We start from the raw sequence: 17,067 nt of genomic DNA on the forward strand, positions 1-17,067 counted from the left end.
TAAATTTGAATGGCAGTCTGCGAGTCTTTTACGTATTTTACCGACACCTACCGGACTGGAGTCGACACGATCTTGAGAAAATGATGAATGAAATGACATCCAAAAGACTAAGGTGTGACCACTGATCTCAGCGGTATGTCGTTTGGTTGAAGGCACTCGGCCGCCATTTTGGTACTCCCACAACGGGTGGAGGATACGGATTCCAGGTTGGATTACGATGGGGTTTTTCTCAAAGTTTGTCGTGTAGAATTAAAACTGGTCGTCTGAGCTTTCTAACTTACCTGTGGAATGTTTTCTCACAGCCGCGGAACTGGCAATGAACGCAGTTAATCACTGTCGCTGCACAGGTCAGCACGGTTGTTTTGGGAGTATCAAGATGGCGGATGGCGACTTCAGTTTTGGTGCCCAATGAGCCATCCATCATTTTTGGTTTTCTGAACATGGAATCCAGGCATGCTTCCACCTGTCTTGGTTGCGGTAAACTCTCTCTGCTGACTGGAACCCCAACCTTCTCATTGCAGCTAGCTAGCTAGCGTCGTCCGTTAGCTGCCTAGCTGTCGTCAGTTTCTATCTTAACGGCTCGGATGGGCGACTTTCTTCCAATCTGTCCTTATTTTGCTCCCACCTTTGAGTCTTTTCTGTTTTTCAGTGGTTGAACCTGCCCTATTTTCTATAATTCTTCTGTCATCAGGGTCATCTTGCCGTCTGGGTTGATTTTTCATTATTTTTGAGCCTTACATGAAAAACAATATTTTTAATCATTGAAATTTGGCAGGGTTGTTAATAACACTTTTTTTCTGTGGTGTGTGAAATTCACATTTATTATTCATTTTTTTCCTATACAGTGTCAAAAACATGAGTCTGCAATGACGTAAATAGCATGGAAAAACTCAATTTCCTGTTTTGAACAAAGGAAAATGAAATCTGAATTACAGATTTAAAGAGAAGAAGCATTTTCCCCAAACAACATGCGGTACTTTTTTTTTTTAACACACAAAATCCCAATCAGATTGACTTCTTTTCCACTTGAATTGTACAGTTCAGGTGAAATAATTTAAAATAAAAAAAAATAGAAAAGATTAATGAGATGTGCTTAGAACGGTGAGGTAGACGGATGAGTGAAAGGTGGTCTTGGCTACATGAGAGGTAGAGAAAAAAAATACAAATCAAAACTGCACTGGAGTTTGTGTATGTGTGTGTATAAAGGGGGTCCTTGTTAATCATACAGTATTTACAGTACACCCACCGGATACTTCTTCAGGTAACATTCTAAACACTTTGGGGAGGTGGGGGGGCATCAATGATTTTTCATTATTCGTGATAGATGACTGTACTTGACAGATGCTCGACATTAAATTGCCTAACGTGGACAGAAGACGGCGTCAAAATTGGATAATCCTTTGCAGAACACGCCATGAAAGACTTGTTTTTTTTCCCCCTCTATTTAAAATGTATACACTGCGACCGTGTGAAGGCGATATTGTGTGTGTACGCTGAGGGGGGTGGCGGCCATTATGCTTCGCCAAAGGATGAGGCCTTGTCTTTCAACAGGTCCACGCAGACATGACAACTCCAGCTCCCTGTGGACACGCAAAGATGTATAAGTATTAGTATTTATTATATTTAGTACATTTCTATTTGTAGTTATTTATTACTATACCTTCTGGAGGCTGCGTCATGGGCGGCTTGAGGCAGTACATGTGGTAGCCTCGGTCGCAGTCGTCGCAGAACAGCAGCTGGTCCTGAGGGTGACACGGGTTATTCAATTCCGTGATGTCATAAAATAGAAATACCGTCTGCTTTCTTTGCGGCGCGTACGTCGTTCTCTGAAGTGCCGCAGAGGCTGCAGGACTTGCACTCGATGCACTGCCACTGGTACGTTTGGACCGCGTGCATCATGTTGTCGGTGAACTGCAGACACGACGGGTGGCCTGCGCATACGTGGAAAAGCAAAGCAAAGCAAATGTATTTTTATAGCGCATTTCATACGCGAGGTAACTCAATGTGCTATACATGATTGAAGGCATTTTAAAACAAAGAGACAAAACATTTGAAACGGGTTAAAAACAATAAAAATGATCAACAAAATATAAAAAAAGAGTAATGAAACCAGGAAAATTCGTTATCTTTAATGCAAATATTACAACATGTATATGTAAAGAATAACATTTCATGAGTAGCAACATTGCTAATGGTTAGCTATTTGTGAAAAACAACCGTTAGCGACTAAATGTTAGCTATGATTTTCGCGATAAAACCACTCCAATTTTTGGTCAGACAGACACTAAAGACGTTAACTGTGAGAAAACTACAGTAGTTTGAAAGGATAATTTAATGCATATTTTGTGAATTAGTTTTAAGATTTTAGGAGGGAGGAAAGACGTGACCATGTTTTTGTTGTCTCACAACGCAGGTGGATTGCGCTAGTTAGCAAGCAGCATTTCTTGCTTTTAACACATTTTTAGCCATCTTGGCATTCTAAAGTGTGGATGAAGTCGCTTGGGAACTTTACATTATTTATGCTTACATTGATTGATTGATTTGTCTCAAGTTATGAAAATTAGCATTTTCTTGCCGTCTAAAAAGAGGCAGAGAACTCAACTTTCGAGCTATCTGTTGCCCCCTACTACTGTCAAATATGAAGCTTTTAAAATGGCGCCGGTGCTATTTTGGTCCCTTAGGGCATTTATGTGTGATTTACCGGAGCGTCCGCAGTCGGAGCAGGAGACGAGTTCCTCGGCCTGGCCCGTTTTTCGGTTGGAGTCTTGGTCTCCAAGGCAGAAGTCGCAGTAGTCGTTGGGAATGATGATGCCGTCTGGGCCCTTCTGAGCTACAGTGACGTAAAGAGTATGCCATTGTTAGGAAGATGCAGCTCTTGTATAACATTCCATAATGTTTAAGAATAATAGTTAAGAGACTAGGGTACTTTCAGGTGGCAGAAAAATGAAAGTGAGTGAAATAACAATTTAACTATGTCTGAATTTCCACTGTGTCTATTTTTCTAAATAACACACCTGTTGAAATGTTAATTACGGCCAGTTATGTCATGAGCGGGGCTGGAGCACTGCCAGGAGGGGCGTGGCTTAGTCACCGCTCTGGGCGGTGCCACCTCTGGCACTCGTCACAGCTGTTGCAGATTAATCAACCACACATTTATGTTGGAGTTTACGTCACGGGCATTTGCCAGTTCAGTGAGTTTGCACTGTGTTACCCTGTGCAGATACTACCTCTGCAATAAAATCCACTGAACATTATGCCGTTGTCTCGGAGTCCTGCATTTTGATCCAGACAGATCACTAAATGCAGGGAGGACCCAAATGCAGGACTCTTAGACAACGGCATAATGCCGAATGCACAACAGCTGTGTCGAGGGCCAGAGGTGGCACCGTCCAGAGCGGTGACCAAGCCACGCCCCTCCTGGCAGTGCTCCAGCCCCGCTCATGACAAGTAATCGATCCACCCTTCCAAGTAATTTACTTCACGTACTGTAACATCTTTTTGTGGGGTGTGTCAAATATTCAAAAAGCAGCGCTAGAGAAGAAGGCTAAAAATGATCATTCACAACGTTTAATTTTCCATTGCCGGCTGGAAGTACGTGTGAGGGCATGACAAAGAGGTCTAAAGTATCGTGCAGTTAAATGTTACGTTTGTGGTTGTCAGAGTGTCGCGGGGGGGACGGCACCGGCTCGGCCTCCTTCTCCTCTTCGCCCCCTTCCTCCTCTGCCAGGTGAGTGTGCGTGTAGTGGTAACTCAGCCCAGGACGGTTCTTGTAGCGCTTTCCGCAGACTGTAAACCAACAAGAGTCCCCAAAAAAATAACAAAACCTGAGAGCTCTTTTGTAAACATTAATACCAGGCACACCAACTTAACAATGTTGAGCTAATCACTACTTTAAAAGATGACAAAGTTACTTTGTTTCATATTACAGGAGGTTAAAAGTATTACCAGAAAGTTGTAATTTTGAGAAAACAGCTCATATTTTAAACAGTCAAAAAAACAATTTGATTGGGATATGTTATGAACCACCATGCGTCACTGTAAGTATGTCCAAAAAAACGTGGCATTTGAACAGGGGTGTGTAGACTTTTTCATCTCCACCGTAAATGGCAATTTTTCTGCAAATGATCGCAATCATTTCTACAACGGCTACATTCGTGGTCAACATGCGCGCGTCAAAGCCAGCCGATGAGCCCACCGCCATGCCTCGTCGTTAGAAAGCGTTGAAGTGTTAACGACATGCTTATAAGCGTTAAATTAGCGACAGCACACAGGAAGAGTGCCGGAGAGGAGATACCTTCTTCAGCCTTTTTTGAGTTATGCTTTGGTTTGTGTCTATCTGGAACAGAGGAGACAACCAAGCAAGAAAAAAAAAGAAAAAGGAAAAAAGAAAAGACAATATTCATTCATTTTGCTTTTCTCAAAAGAGGTTCATTCATCAGTCCCCCCGTCTGCAATCTTTCCCGTAGGAGAGCAGCATGCTTATGAGCGAGACCGGATAAACAGCCCGGTCTTTCTTCATGCCGGCTGACAGGAAGCCACTTGAAGGGAATTCAAATGGCTTTTTTAGCACCCAAAAAAAAAAACACGGAATACAAGAGGCGAGGTACGTACGACACGGACAAACGATTACGCGTGTTTGAATTTTTTACGGGCTGTCTTACTGTCGCAAACGTAAGGTTTGTCTTGCTCGTCCACGCCGACGGCTTCAGTCTTCTTGCGACTGGAGCCTCTGTTCTAGAAAGAAAAATGGAAAGAAAATGCAACACGTTGTTTAAAAAGACAATTTCCCCAGTCCTAGTTATTAATTTTGATGTATGTATGTAAAGTGATCACATTTTCAGTAGTTGCATTTCAGTGTAACTTTTCAACGTTAACGATTCAACCGGCTACAATTCGCTGTCTGAAATTCACCGTCTGTGCCACCGGGCAGGGTTACTTCAGGTCAGAACCGAACACCCAGCCAATCCAGTTACACTTTCTTAGTATGCGACGTCACATGGCTAAGAAAGCGTAACTGGGATAGGCTGGGTGTTCTGCCCGGTGGCACAGGCGGTGAATTTTAGACAGCAAATTGTAGCCGGTTGTCACGAACCAAATGCAGGACTCCAAGACGAGGACATGATGTTCAGTGGGTGTTTTGTCAACGAAAAAGTTGTGCACGACAACACAATCCAAGTAGGCAGGATCCAAACCACAAGAAACAATGTCCGATAACTAAACAGCGTAACCAAAAGCGTGATCCGGTTTCGATCCCACCTGTGTGGGCTTTGTGCGTTCTTCCACCGTGAAGCTCGAAACAATACTAAATAAACAATTGCGTGTTAGAATGCTGCCAAATCTTCTTTATTCTATTTCTGAAGTGAGTGCTATAATATTTGATTCTTTGGGTGTTTTGACTGACTTTGCCTCTGTTTCTGTTCTTCCTCTTCGGCGTATCCGCTTCGAAGTCTTCGTCGTCTTGAAAGCCGTCTCCGTTTTCCTCGGCCTCCAGCACTCTCTGTGCGGGAAGGATGCAAAAAAAGGGAGGAGTTCAACAATATCTGGCATACGAATCCCGGATTAACTCTATAATCACCTGTATTTCCAGCAAAGTCTCCTCCTCCTTGCACACGTTGCTTTTCTTCTCCAGGAGGCTGTCGTTTCTGAGAAGGGCTTCCAGGGCTGTGGCCTCCCCGGTTGGGCCCTCGCGCTTGGGAGCCAACTCGGCCTCTGAAGAAAAGAAAAGAGAGAGCAAAAAAGTACATATATATATTTTTTTTTTCATTCGATAGAGTTTGAATTGTTGGTTGTTTATTTGTGGCCTGCTATTAGCTGGCGACCCCGTTCCTGCCCGAAGATAGCTGGGATGGGCTCCAGTGCACCCAAGACCCTTGTGAGGATAAGCAGCTCAGAAAACGGATGGATGGATGGACTTTGTATAGTGGGGACAAATGAGTTACATAATAGTAAATTCCAAATAAAATAAATATATTAATAAAAAGAATGGATTGTTTAATATAGTCTAATTAAATGTACAGCTCACATTTGTAAATAAAATAATGTGTAAAAATAAAAATTAATACAAAAAATAAGATATTAACAAATACAAATATCATATTAAAATTTGAATAATAATTACCATTAAGAACTCATTTATGAATAATAATAAATTTTAATAGAAGATCATGTATTAACCATTAATAAATACTATCAAAATGTATTCATAAATTACAAATAAATAAAATGCAACTTTGTAATGAATAAATACAATCAATTAATAGAATTAAAATGATAAGATAACTTTTTGAATTTTTTAATTACTGTTCTTTTTATTCCATTTATACAGTAAATATATTAAAAAACCCTGCAACAATAAAATAAAAAGAATGGATTGTTTAACATAGTCTAATTAATTGTACAGTTCAAATTTTCAAATAAAATATTAATGTATAAAAATAAAAAAATATCAATATAACAAAATAAGATATTAACAAATACAAATATTATATTAAAATGTGAATAATAATTACCATTGAGAACTAATTTATGAATAAAAATACATTTTAGCAAAAGATAATGTATTAAACATGAATAAATACTATCAAAATGTATTCATAAAAAATGAATAAAATGCAACTTTGTAATGAATAAATAGAATCAATTCATAAAATAAAAATGATAAGAAAACTTTTAATTTCATTCATGAAACATTTTTTTTCAATTTTAATTACTGTTGTTTTCATTCCATTCATACAGTAAATATATTAAAAAACACTGCAAGAATAAAGTAAAAAAAGCGTTTAACATAGTGTAATTAAATGTACAATTCAAATTTTTAAATAAAATATAAATGTGTAAAAATAAAGAAATATTTATATACTAAAATTATTTATTAACAAATACAAATATTATATTACAATTTTAATAATAATTACAATTAAGAACTAATTTATGAATAAAAATAAATTTTAATAACAGACCATTTATTACTCTACTTTAGGTCATTAATAAATATGATCAAAATGTATTCATAAATGAAAAATAAATAAAAAGTAATTTGTAAGGAATAAATACAATTAATAAAATTACAATCATAAGATAACTTTTTCAATTTCACTCATGACACATTTTTTTCCAATTTTAATTACTCTTCTTTTCATTCCGTTTATATAAGATAACGTTGATGTGAATTTATGCCCGAAGACGCACAACCCCAAACAAGGAGAACATTTCTGAATTCCAAGTATTCAAGGCTAACTTTGTACCTACTATCTTCTCTCTCTCTCTCTCTCTCTCTCTCTCTCTCTCTCTCTCCTCTCTCTCTCTCTCTCTCTCTCTCTCTCTCTCTCTCTCTCTCTATCTCTATCTCCCTCGATCGCTCTCACTCATACACACACGTACATAGACTGCTGCTCAGGAAGTATTAAATAAACATGAATCACTCGTAAAAAAAACATGCACATTCCTCCACCGTGTGTTGTCATTGATATCCGGGCTGCGCCGCACAACGGTTTCCCTTCACCATTTCTGTTTTCGGGGTTGCTAAAATAACTCTTGGAACTCGGTATTACGTTGCATCTGGATGAGGAGGAGGGGGAAAAACAATGGCAGCAAAGCAGAAACAAAGACTCGCCTTTACGGCTTCCCTCCCTCCTCTTATCGGGTTCCTTGTATGTATACATTGAATGTAAAAAAAAAATTAAAAAATGAAAAAAAAAAACCAAAACTCACTTACAGCATAATGCCTCGCGGTCAAATGATTAGAGGCGTCTGTGCCGCCGTGATCATGGGTGTGTGTGTGTGTTCTGCACAACAGCGAGGGGGGGGGGGGGGGATTGATCCGAGGGAGAACAGAAAATGAACCTGGAGACCTGGCTAACCGGAGCCAGATGGTCAGATAGTGACGCCATCCACACACACACAGAAATCATATTATTAAGTCTACCTTATGTGCACATTTTTTCTTTTTTATTGTCCCCATTGACATGAATGTTGTTTGTCCCTTTTATTGGAGCAAAAGCAGAATATGCACACACACACACCATTTATGAGCCAGACACAAAAAAAGTTACATTTGGATTTTGGTGATTGTGCACCTGCGTGTTTTTGTCCTTGTCTTACGCACCTAGCCGAAGCTCACACAAGCGTAGCTGGGGGTCGAGGGGCGGGTGGAGTCGCCTCTTTTTTCGCCAGCAACGGGCCGGGTAGGCGTACATCTGTCCCGACGTCCTGCCTGGCCACACACACACACACACAATTATTTCAATGTTCAGGCTAACGATCTCCATATTTCAGGAAGTCCCTCTTAGGCTGTTTGTCACGGTCTGTATAGGGAGGAACACGCCGAGTTGATTTATTTTTGGGTCAAATTTGCTGAAGAACACAAGCCGAGAGAGAAACTGTAAGATAATGTGCGTCAGGTCCGCCGCAAAGTGCAGGGTGCGGCCGGCACGGCGCCGCGGAGGGAGGACGGTGCTATTTATGTCCGGCTCGATGCGAGACAGCCGCGACCGTCTTGCCGTGTTGCTCGACACAGGTGAAGAATAAGTCATACGCAGAAAGATGGCGCCCCTGGTCGCTTATTTATGGAGACGATATTCACCGTTTCCATTTTCCACATCCTGTAGGTACAATGGTGCAGCCCCCCCCCCCCCCCCCCCCCGTGCCTTTGTTTGCTTTTGAAAAGCGCCCAGAGCTGGTTTCAGTGAAACAAGTGACATTTGGTAAGCACGTCTTAGTTACTGGAAGGCTGCCATTTTGATTTGACGTGGCCATTTTAGCGTCATTTCGAAAATGTTGCCTTCGAAGCCAGTTTCACCAAGGAAAAAGAAATTTGCTAGGCCTATTGATCCGGAATAGACGGAGGAGAAAGTCTCGAGAACCCATATCCGAAAATATACAGCAAGTCTACAATTTGGGTTTATGTTGGCTGTTTCAAGATGATTTTAATTTAGGATCCTTTCCAGGTCGGACCAGACGGACTCCTTTTAGAGATTTTTTTTTAATAATTGCTGCCGAATTTAAAGGTCAAGTGTCATGAAATTGATGATTTTGAGTATGCTATTTATGAAAAAATGGCAGCCGGTATGGAGCCATGCGGTTTTTCACCACAAAATATGATTTTGACATATATGGCTTTTTGTAACTCCCGGCACGAGAATCCTCTCGAGGGATTTGTTTTCGAGAAGAAGCAGGAAGTGAGCACTCAAGCGGTCTCGTCTGTTTATAGTTTTACCTGCGGGAAGCTAGCTCGTTGTTCCTTCGTGTTAGCCAAAATGCCGGCTCGTTGTATTGCTGGATATTGTTCGAACACCCGGGAGGATGGATTCGCTCTTCATACTTTTCAAAAAGACCCGGTTCGTCGTGAAAAATGGATTGCACAGGTGCAAAGGACGAGAGCTTCGTGGGTTCCAAATGACAGGTAGGGATGTACACAGCTACTAAAAAAAAAATAGTTGGGGGGGGGCGTAATCCGTAAATCAGGGGTGCTAAATGTGTCGATGTGCGCATCGGAAGGCTTCCGCAGGCCTTGTGGATCGCCACCGGCCTTGTCCTCGATGTCCAGCTCAAGTTCCATGTACTAGTACATTGCAAAAACTCCAAATCTTACTGAGAATTTTTTTTCTAGTCAAATGTGATTACACTTAAATATCAAATAACTCATCACCTACTGTAAAGCCTACTTGTTTTGAGACAATTTTCATTCTTCAACCTCATTTTTAGCTCTTTTGCCCATACCGTTGGTTTGGTAAACCCCTCGGGGCCTCCACTCCCTGAGAGGGGTTGCGTCAGGAAGGTCATCCGGCGTAAAAACTGTACCGAACAAATATGAGCGTTTCGCTGTGGCGATCCGTAATGGGACAAGCCGAAAGACGGCATCCAGCCTCACCTGGCTGCCGTTGGTACTTCTCCATCCAGATGTAGCAGTTGTTCTGGGCGACGCCGGTTTGCGAGTCCAAGAAGGGCATCCGCACGCTGCGCTCCGCGCGCAGGCGGGCGTTGTAGCTGCGGCAGTGCTCGATGGCGTCCTTGTAGAACTGGTCACCCATCCTGGTCGGAGAGACGCACGCGGACTCAGTCGTGATCGAGACACAAACTTTCGATTGCTCACCGTGAGACTGTTTATACTATAAATATACATAATCTGATCTAGTGTGACGAGTCTCAACTGGGGCACTTCCATAGTGGCATTTTTCCTCCTTCGTGATCGACGTGACAAGCCGACATTCACGTTCTAATCTTTATTTTCTACTCAAAAGCAATGCTGGTCACAAATCCACAGGGGCGTAACGCCCCCATCTATAGGGAACAGCTGGTTATGACAGTGGTTTACCAAAGTGAATTTCACAGACAAGATCCTGCCCGCCCAAATACGTGCTTGATGTATAAATAGGTGAGAATAAACGGTTTGATTCCACTTGGCAGCGAATGAATTAACTCTTTATCAATGGTTTGCTTTGACTACGTTGCAGTCGGCTACGGACGAACCGAGGTTACATCTTCTCCCCCGTAAAACTGGGGATCTTCTGTACACTGAAGATGGAAATAAACAGTTTTGCACAATGGACGGGATTCTTAATTTGCTGTGTTTCCTATGAGCATAATCAAAGACGGGGGTGAAGTTTGGGTTGGGGGGGGGGGGGAATACCTGCATGTAAGCGGGCTGGTATCCGTATTTGTGGGCAAACAATCTGCAGAGGAGCTCTGTAGATGGCTCGCGGAGATATGCGAAGAATGCCAAGTCGGACAAGGATCCGCGTGTGGATTTCACAAAGATGTTCACTGTTCGGATGAGAGGGCGAGACGGGGAGGGGGTCAAGAGGTCGAGGGGAGGCCGGGGGAGGAGGGCTCCACTTTATTAGGTACGCCCTTGACATCTAATGCGGATGGATGGCATCCTAATATCCTAACACCAGTGCTTGGAAAACGTACAAATACTTTCTTACTATACATCAGTATATGTCATGTCATGTCAAGCCGCTTATCCTCACAAGGGTTGCGGGAAAGCCGGAGCCTATTCCAGCTAGCTTCGGCCGAAAGGCGGACTACACCCTGAACTGGTCGCCAGTCAGTCGCAGGGCAGATATCGACGCCATCACTGAGCGGGAATCAATCCCACGCTGCGCGCCCCAAGAGCAGGCGTGTGTACCACTACACCATCAGTGACTCTCACATCAGTATATTTTCCAGAATTTGAAACCAGAAACCCGTATCTCCACTTTATCTACTCCTTACTTTGTCTAAACGGGCTCACGGCATTTTTCAACTCCCGCCGATGACGATAAAGCTCCCGCGTAGAAATTCAGACTTTGTCGCCGCCACAGGAAGAGAACACGATGACAAATTCGGCCTTTTACAAAAACAACAGGGCTCATTTTCCCCCCTCGCCCTCACTTCGGCGACCTTGGACCGCTTCCCTAGGCAACTTCATACGCTCTTACATAAGTGGTTCTCCATGCATGTGTGCCCGAGCGCCATCACGTGTGTTCGTATGTTCTGCGGAAAAAGGCGGTGTGTTTGCATTATGGATATCCACCCTTTGAGCACATTTTTTGTCGTATGACTCTTATGTAACCTTTTCACGTACGCGGCTTCCATAAACACCACGCGAGATGGAAAAAGTCTCAAGACACCAGGTTGGATTTACACTCCCCGATTATGATTTAATGCCATTATGACAACTGTTTTTAGTGCCACAAATATTGTATTTGTTGTTTAAAAACATTAAAATGTTTTCATTTATGGATATTATTTAAAATGATACTGTACATTTTAGAGCTGTACTTGCATTACTGTGAAGCCGCAATATTTTTGCTTCAGGTTATCATGAAATAAGAATCTGATACCGGCGCATGCTAACAGGCCGCCGTTAGCAAAATTTATTGCAATTCATGAAATCCCAATCAATGTAAATCAACTCTTAATCAATGACCGTAATTTCCGGCCTTTCAGCCGGAACTTTTTTCCACATGCTTTCAACCGATGATGCGCCTAATTTGTGCATTTTTTCTAACGGTTGCAAGGAGACACTTGAGCGAAAAAGGTAAGAGTGAGACCAGTGGTTGGACTACATCCATCAGTTCCCACGTGAATCGCACGAACAACAATGGGACCGTACGGGGAAAAACGCTTTTCCGCTGTGCTTTGAATGTATTTGACGCAGAAGAAGCCCGTCGGACACCTTTCGGGATGAACTCTGATGCCGACCGACCTCACAAAATTCCCGCAGATGCTCTCGCGGAATATTGTGATAAGTCTACACCACAAGAGTGGAAGCTGTTCTACCTGCCAAGAAGTTTTTTCCAGCCTACACAAGTTGGAAAGGGTGGGGGAAGTGCACGTCTGCTCGTTTTTAAAATACTCCTCTCGTCCGCGACGTTATGTTTATGACTCTCACTAGACCATTTTGGCTTCCTCTTTTCCTGAAACACACCAATGAATCAATGGTAAACTCATCAGTAGCGTGATGAAATCCTGTCGGGTACTATGGGAAGTGCAAACCTTGCACGCTAGCCATACATTTTACTCTGTATACAAATACAGTGAAGCTCAGGCTGACCCACAAACAGCGATGCAACACATGGAGACAGATAGTATCATGATACTCAAAGCTATATATTCTTTTCTTTGCGAAAACATGTCAAGTCATCATCCAAGCTGCTTATCCTCACAAGGGTTGCTATCTCAGCTAGCTTCGGGTAAAAGGCGGACTACACCCTGAAGTGGTCGCCAGGCAGGAATTGACAACATCGCTGAGCGGGAATCAATCCCACGATGCCCGCACCAAAGGCTGGCGTGTGTGCCACTACACCATCAGTGACTTACGACCAATCATAACAGCGGCTTATTCAGTCTCCTACAGTCGTTGTGAATTTACAACGCACGTTTGCCAACTTGCGCGCACCAGAAAGAGCTACAATAAATTATACATCATGCACAAACTGTTTGATTAAACTCATATCTCAAGGCACCACTGCGCTGTATCGCAATATCTAGTTTGCCAAAATGGCTCCAGAATAACCTCGCTTCCTGTTTACTTCCTGTTTCGAGTTCCCATGCAGGCTGTTTCAGCGGAAAACGGGCTGAATAACTTTAAGCGTATCTTTGCAAAACAGCGATTTTTGGAGGTTCGTGCAAACACGCCGTCGGCGACTGAGAAGTGGCGGGGTGTGGTGGTATTAGGGCCAAGACAGCACAAATGGGGTCGGGTGGGGGTTTCTGACATGTCTCGGGGGGCACACGTGTTCCCTTTCGACCCGTGTCACCCTCACGCGCACACACACACGGGGGGAAACACACAAAAGACAAAAAGTGGATGGGGGGGGATGAAAAAGGGCAACAAGGAGGGGGAAAGATAGGGGGCTTAAAATGTCGCCGATGCAGCAGGGGTGGAACAGATGAATAGATGGATGCACGGACGGCGAGCTCCCATTTTATAAATGTATGAAGTACATACAGCCAGACAGACGCCCCCACTTCCAACTCACCCCCACCCCCCACCCCTCGCCCTTAAATCATCCAGCACGCCATTATGGGGGAGGGGTGCGTCGCGACACAACACATAAAACAAACACATTATAAAAAAAATACACAACCCCCAGCGGGCCACCTCCCCGACGCTCACACACAATAAAGAGATCTTTAATCAGAACGCTCAACGTTGGAAGTGGACGCGATGTAGCCAAAGGCTCGAGGGCGCTTGATTACATATTTGAGCAGTGGATTTTTTATTTTGTCCCATTTTTGTGCTTTATTGGGTGTTTGTTGCATGACACGATCGCCATTGTTGAATGAAAAGTATGTGTAGCCATTTTTTTTTTTTTTTAGAGTTCATTATTTTTGTGGAATACGACAAAAACAAGTTGCACAGCTACTCACTTTTTCAGAATGAAAATATAGAATTATATATATATATATATATATATATATATATATATATAAACAAAAGGATTTTATACATTATTGTATATACAGTAAATATATATATATATATATTATTGTGTATAATATATATATACACAATTATGTATAAAATCTTTTTTTATCATTTTATTTTTAATTTTATAGATATATATATACACAATAATCTATTAAAAATAATCATTTTAGTTTTTCTGGAGTGGAGGAGGGGACCCAAAACAGCAACAAGAAAAATCATAAAATTTGTACATGCATGCTTTTTGTGGGTCAGGTATAATTTTGGGGATTAAAGCTATGCCACAAAATCATAATATTTGGCAATAACAAAATTTTCAACTGTCAATACATATTTTACTTTTTTCAGAATTTTATGATTTTTTTAAATGTGAAAAAATAACCCCTCCTCTATTATTTTGTTAACATTTTCAATCGTGAACATTATACTATTTTATTTTATTTTAGATTACAGTACTGTGGTGAATCTAAATTGCTTCTCAACCCGTGCTTGATATTCCAAGATATGCGTTAGCATCTGAATCTTAATTTAAATTATTCTCTTTTTTAAATCAAAGCATTCCCACTGGGGTTTGTATACTATGAAGGTGCAGATGGAAATTAAGATTATTCCAATTTGGCAGAGGTCACTCCATATCGCGGAACCAGATCCAGCGGGTTCTTTCTTACTCTTCTGACAACAGATGGCCATCGGAAGATAGCGGGATGCTCACTAATCTGCTGTTTGGACATGAACAACGACAACAACAACAAGCACAGACAGTCCCAGTATCTCTACAGGCTAAGCTGCCGTGCAGGAACAGGAGTTGAAACCACCGCCGGTCTGCTGAAGTGCAAGCTCGTGTGAGACGCGCTCCGTGTCACCATGCCCCTATTCATTTGGATTTAGGAATTCGGGGGAAGTGAAAATAAACGCCGGGAATATACAGTGCGCTGCGGGGAAAAACACAGTTGAGAGAAAGCAGGAAGATTCTGGAGAGCTTGCGGTCTATCCGAGCACGTGGTAAAGTGTTTAAAAAAGACAGCCGTGTCTGTTCTATATAATAACCTTATATTTACTCATTCTCCAGTGCGAAGACCAGTGGCCGGTCGAAACATTCTTCACGTGTATTTTTTAAATCTGTGGTTCTTCAACTAAGGACCACGTAAAAAAAAAAAAATAAATTAAAAAAAAAAATGGCGTAGCTCTCCGAGAAGCGCCATAATGACCAACCTAAAATATAGTAGTGTAGAAGGCCAATGTGTTATTCAAAAACAAAATGGATGGTGCGTAAAAGTTAAATAACAACTATGTTACTGGATATTAAAAACATCTGCATGGAACTTAATAGTTAAATATAACTGAACTACACTGCACAGTGGCTCAACAGGTAAAGCGTTGGCCTCACAGTTCTGAGGTCCCGGGTTCAATCCCAGGCCCCGCCTGTGTGGAGTTCGCATGTTCGCCCCATGTCTGCGTGGGTTTTCTACGGGTACTCCGGCTTCCTCCCACATCCCAAAAACATGCAACATTAATTGGACACTCTAAAATTTGCCCCTTGGTGTGATTGTGAGTGCGATTGGTTCTTTGTCTCCGTGTGCCCTGCGATTGGCTGGCCCGCTGGCATAGGCTCCGGCACTCCTGTGACCCTTGTGAGGATAAGCAGCTAAGAAAATGGATGGATGGATGTACTTAGGCACTGATTACTTCATCCAGTACCATAATGTTGGTTACTACCAGGCATCCTCACGAGGTTTCTAGACAGATCCAGATCGATTATCCATCAATCCATTTTTTTCACATTCATTGATTTTCATATTGACACCGTATGCACCATTAAGAGTCTTCACCGAACCCGACTTGCATGTTTTTGATATGTGGGAGGAAACCGGAGTTCACAGAAATGTTGCAGTGGAGAATAAAACTGGGAGGCGGACATGCTAATCGCTAGTGCTGCCCAATTACTTGTATATGAAATATTTCTATAAATTGTAAACAAATAATGACGGCAGCTCCAGAAAGAATACGGCGAGTCAAAATGTTCAGGAAAATCTTTAACATTACTATTCTTAGATATTTAAAGATATGGTTTTTTTTTTTTAAATTAGGATGCTTTTGTAAAAACACGTTTTAAATGTATCATAATTTTATGAAATACCCTACTAGCTCTTTAAGTTCAGTGTGGAATTAAAAAGAAAATATTGCAGGATTTGCCTGGAAATTTTTTTTATGCATTTTCATCACAACCTTGCAATGCAAAAGAAAAAAAAGAGCAAGTGAAATTAAATCCATTGTTGTTTAAATAAGTATTAATGGAAATAAACGTTTTAGCAATGACTAAAAAGCCTTTCGCTTGGAGCTGAGTGCAATTTGGACAACTTTTTTTTTTTTTTTAAGTAAAAGTGAGAGTACGTTTATTTCTTTCCAGCACATATAAAATGCATAGTTGTACAGCATTATCACTGCACAATGCATCAAATCGCAAACTACCTGCAGACCCGTGCACGGATTTTCCCAGGTCTAACGATAGCATCGTTCAAATATGTTATTTGGATTTTTCTTAAAGAGATGCGCTCCTTTTTCTTTTTGCATGAACATATTCGCTTCCAATGCAAGCTCAAACACGCAAACGCTTACTTACGATTTTAAGGGGTTTTGGATTGCAGTCGCCATTTTCCACCAAGACTTGTAACGCAATACTGTATTCCAAATCTCGATGTAGTTTGTAACCCCCCGAAATAAGGAGGAGTAATAGAAGTGTGTGTGTGTGTGTGGGGGGGGGGGGGGGAGGTAAAGCGGGGGGACCCACAACATCAACCAATGTGTGCAGCCGCCAGCGGCGTCAAAGGGCGCGGCCTCAGAAATGCTGTAAAATTGCGAAACATAAAATATGAATATAAAAATGTTTTTAAACTATTTTACGAAGTTAAACTGTTAACAGTAATAGGAATGCGTTTCCTCGGTGACATTGCGAGTCACTTTCTGTAATAACGTCAAAATAAGCGTACTAATTCGATAAATAAAAATATTAACACACACGACAGTAAAAACGCCACTTTAAATGCTTTTTGTACAATAAATTATCTAATAAACCACAAATCTACACTTTATCTGAAAATAAAAGCCAACAGGGATAGTAGCCAATAAGAGGTCAGTACGCCTTGGACTATTGT

At 41.7% G+C, this 17,067-nt stretch overlaps 1 protein-coding gene across 2 annotated transcripts; it reads right to left on the reverse strand.

Annotated features, from left to right (window-relative positions):
* Positions 1-15: 15 nt before the first annotated feature.
* Positions 16-16,652, reverse strand: dpf3 (double PHD fingers 3). Of its 2 annotated transcripts, XM_061811759.1 has the most exons (12): positions 16,536-16,652; positions 9,869-10,029; positions 8,105-8,212; positions 5,576-5,709; positions 5,402-5,497; positions 4,662-4,734; positions 4,295-4,336; positions 3,646-3,786; positions 2,702-2,830; positions 1,819-1,931; positions 1,661-1,742; positions 17-1,580 (listed from the first exon to the last, which is right to left on the reverse strand). In XM_061811759.1, the coding sequence occupies exons 1-12, from the start codon at positions 16,565-16,567 to the stop codon at positions 1,513-1,515; spliced, it is 1,179 nt and encodes a 392-aa protein (XP_061667743.1). In that variant the 5' UTR covers positions 16,568-16,652; the 3' UTR covers positions 17-1,512. The 2 variants fall into 2 exon arrangements, with proteins under 2 accessions (XP_061667744.1, XP_061667743.1); XM_061811760.1 differs by lacking the exon at positions 4,295-4,336 and having other exon boundaries at positions 16-1,580.
* Positions 16,653-17,067: the final 415 nt, after the last annotated feature.

This window comes from Syngnathoides biaculeatus, chromosome 23 (genome assembly GCF_019802595.1).
Source record: "Syngnathoides biaculeatus isolate LvHL_M chromosome 23, ASM1980259v1, whole genome shotgun sequence".
Taxonomy (NCBI): Eukaryota; Metazoa; Chordata; class Actinopteri; order Syngnathiformes; family Syngnathidae; genus Syngnathoides; species Syngnathoides biaculeatus.

What these genes read in the sequence shown, in the direction of transcription:
- dpf3 (XM_061811759.1), bottom strand. Translation starts at nt 16,567, where the DNA reads ATGGCGACTGCAATCCAAAACCCCTTAAAATC. An exon ending in GAAGTACCAACGGCAGCCAG is followed by an intron (nt 8,213 to 9,868) that starts GTGAGGCTGGAT and finishes GTGTGTGGCCAG; the next exon opens with GCAGGACGTCGGGACAGATG. An exon ending in CTCCGACTGCGGACGCTCCG is followed by an intron (nt 1,932 to 2,701) that starts GTAAATCACACA and finishes ACGTATGCGCAG; the next exon opens with GCCACCCGTCGTGTCTGCAG.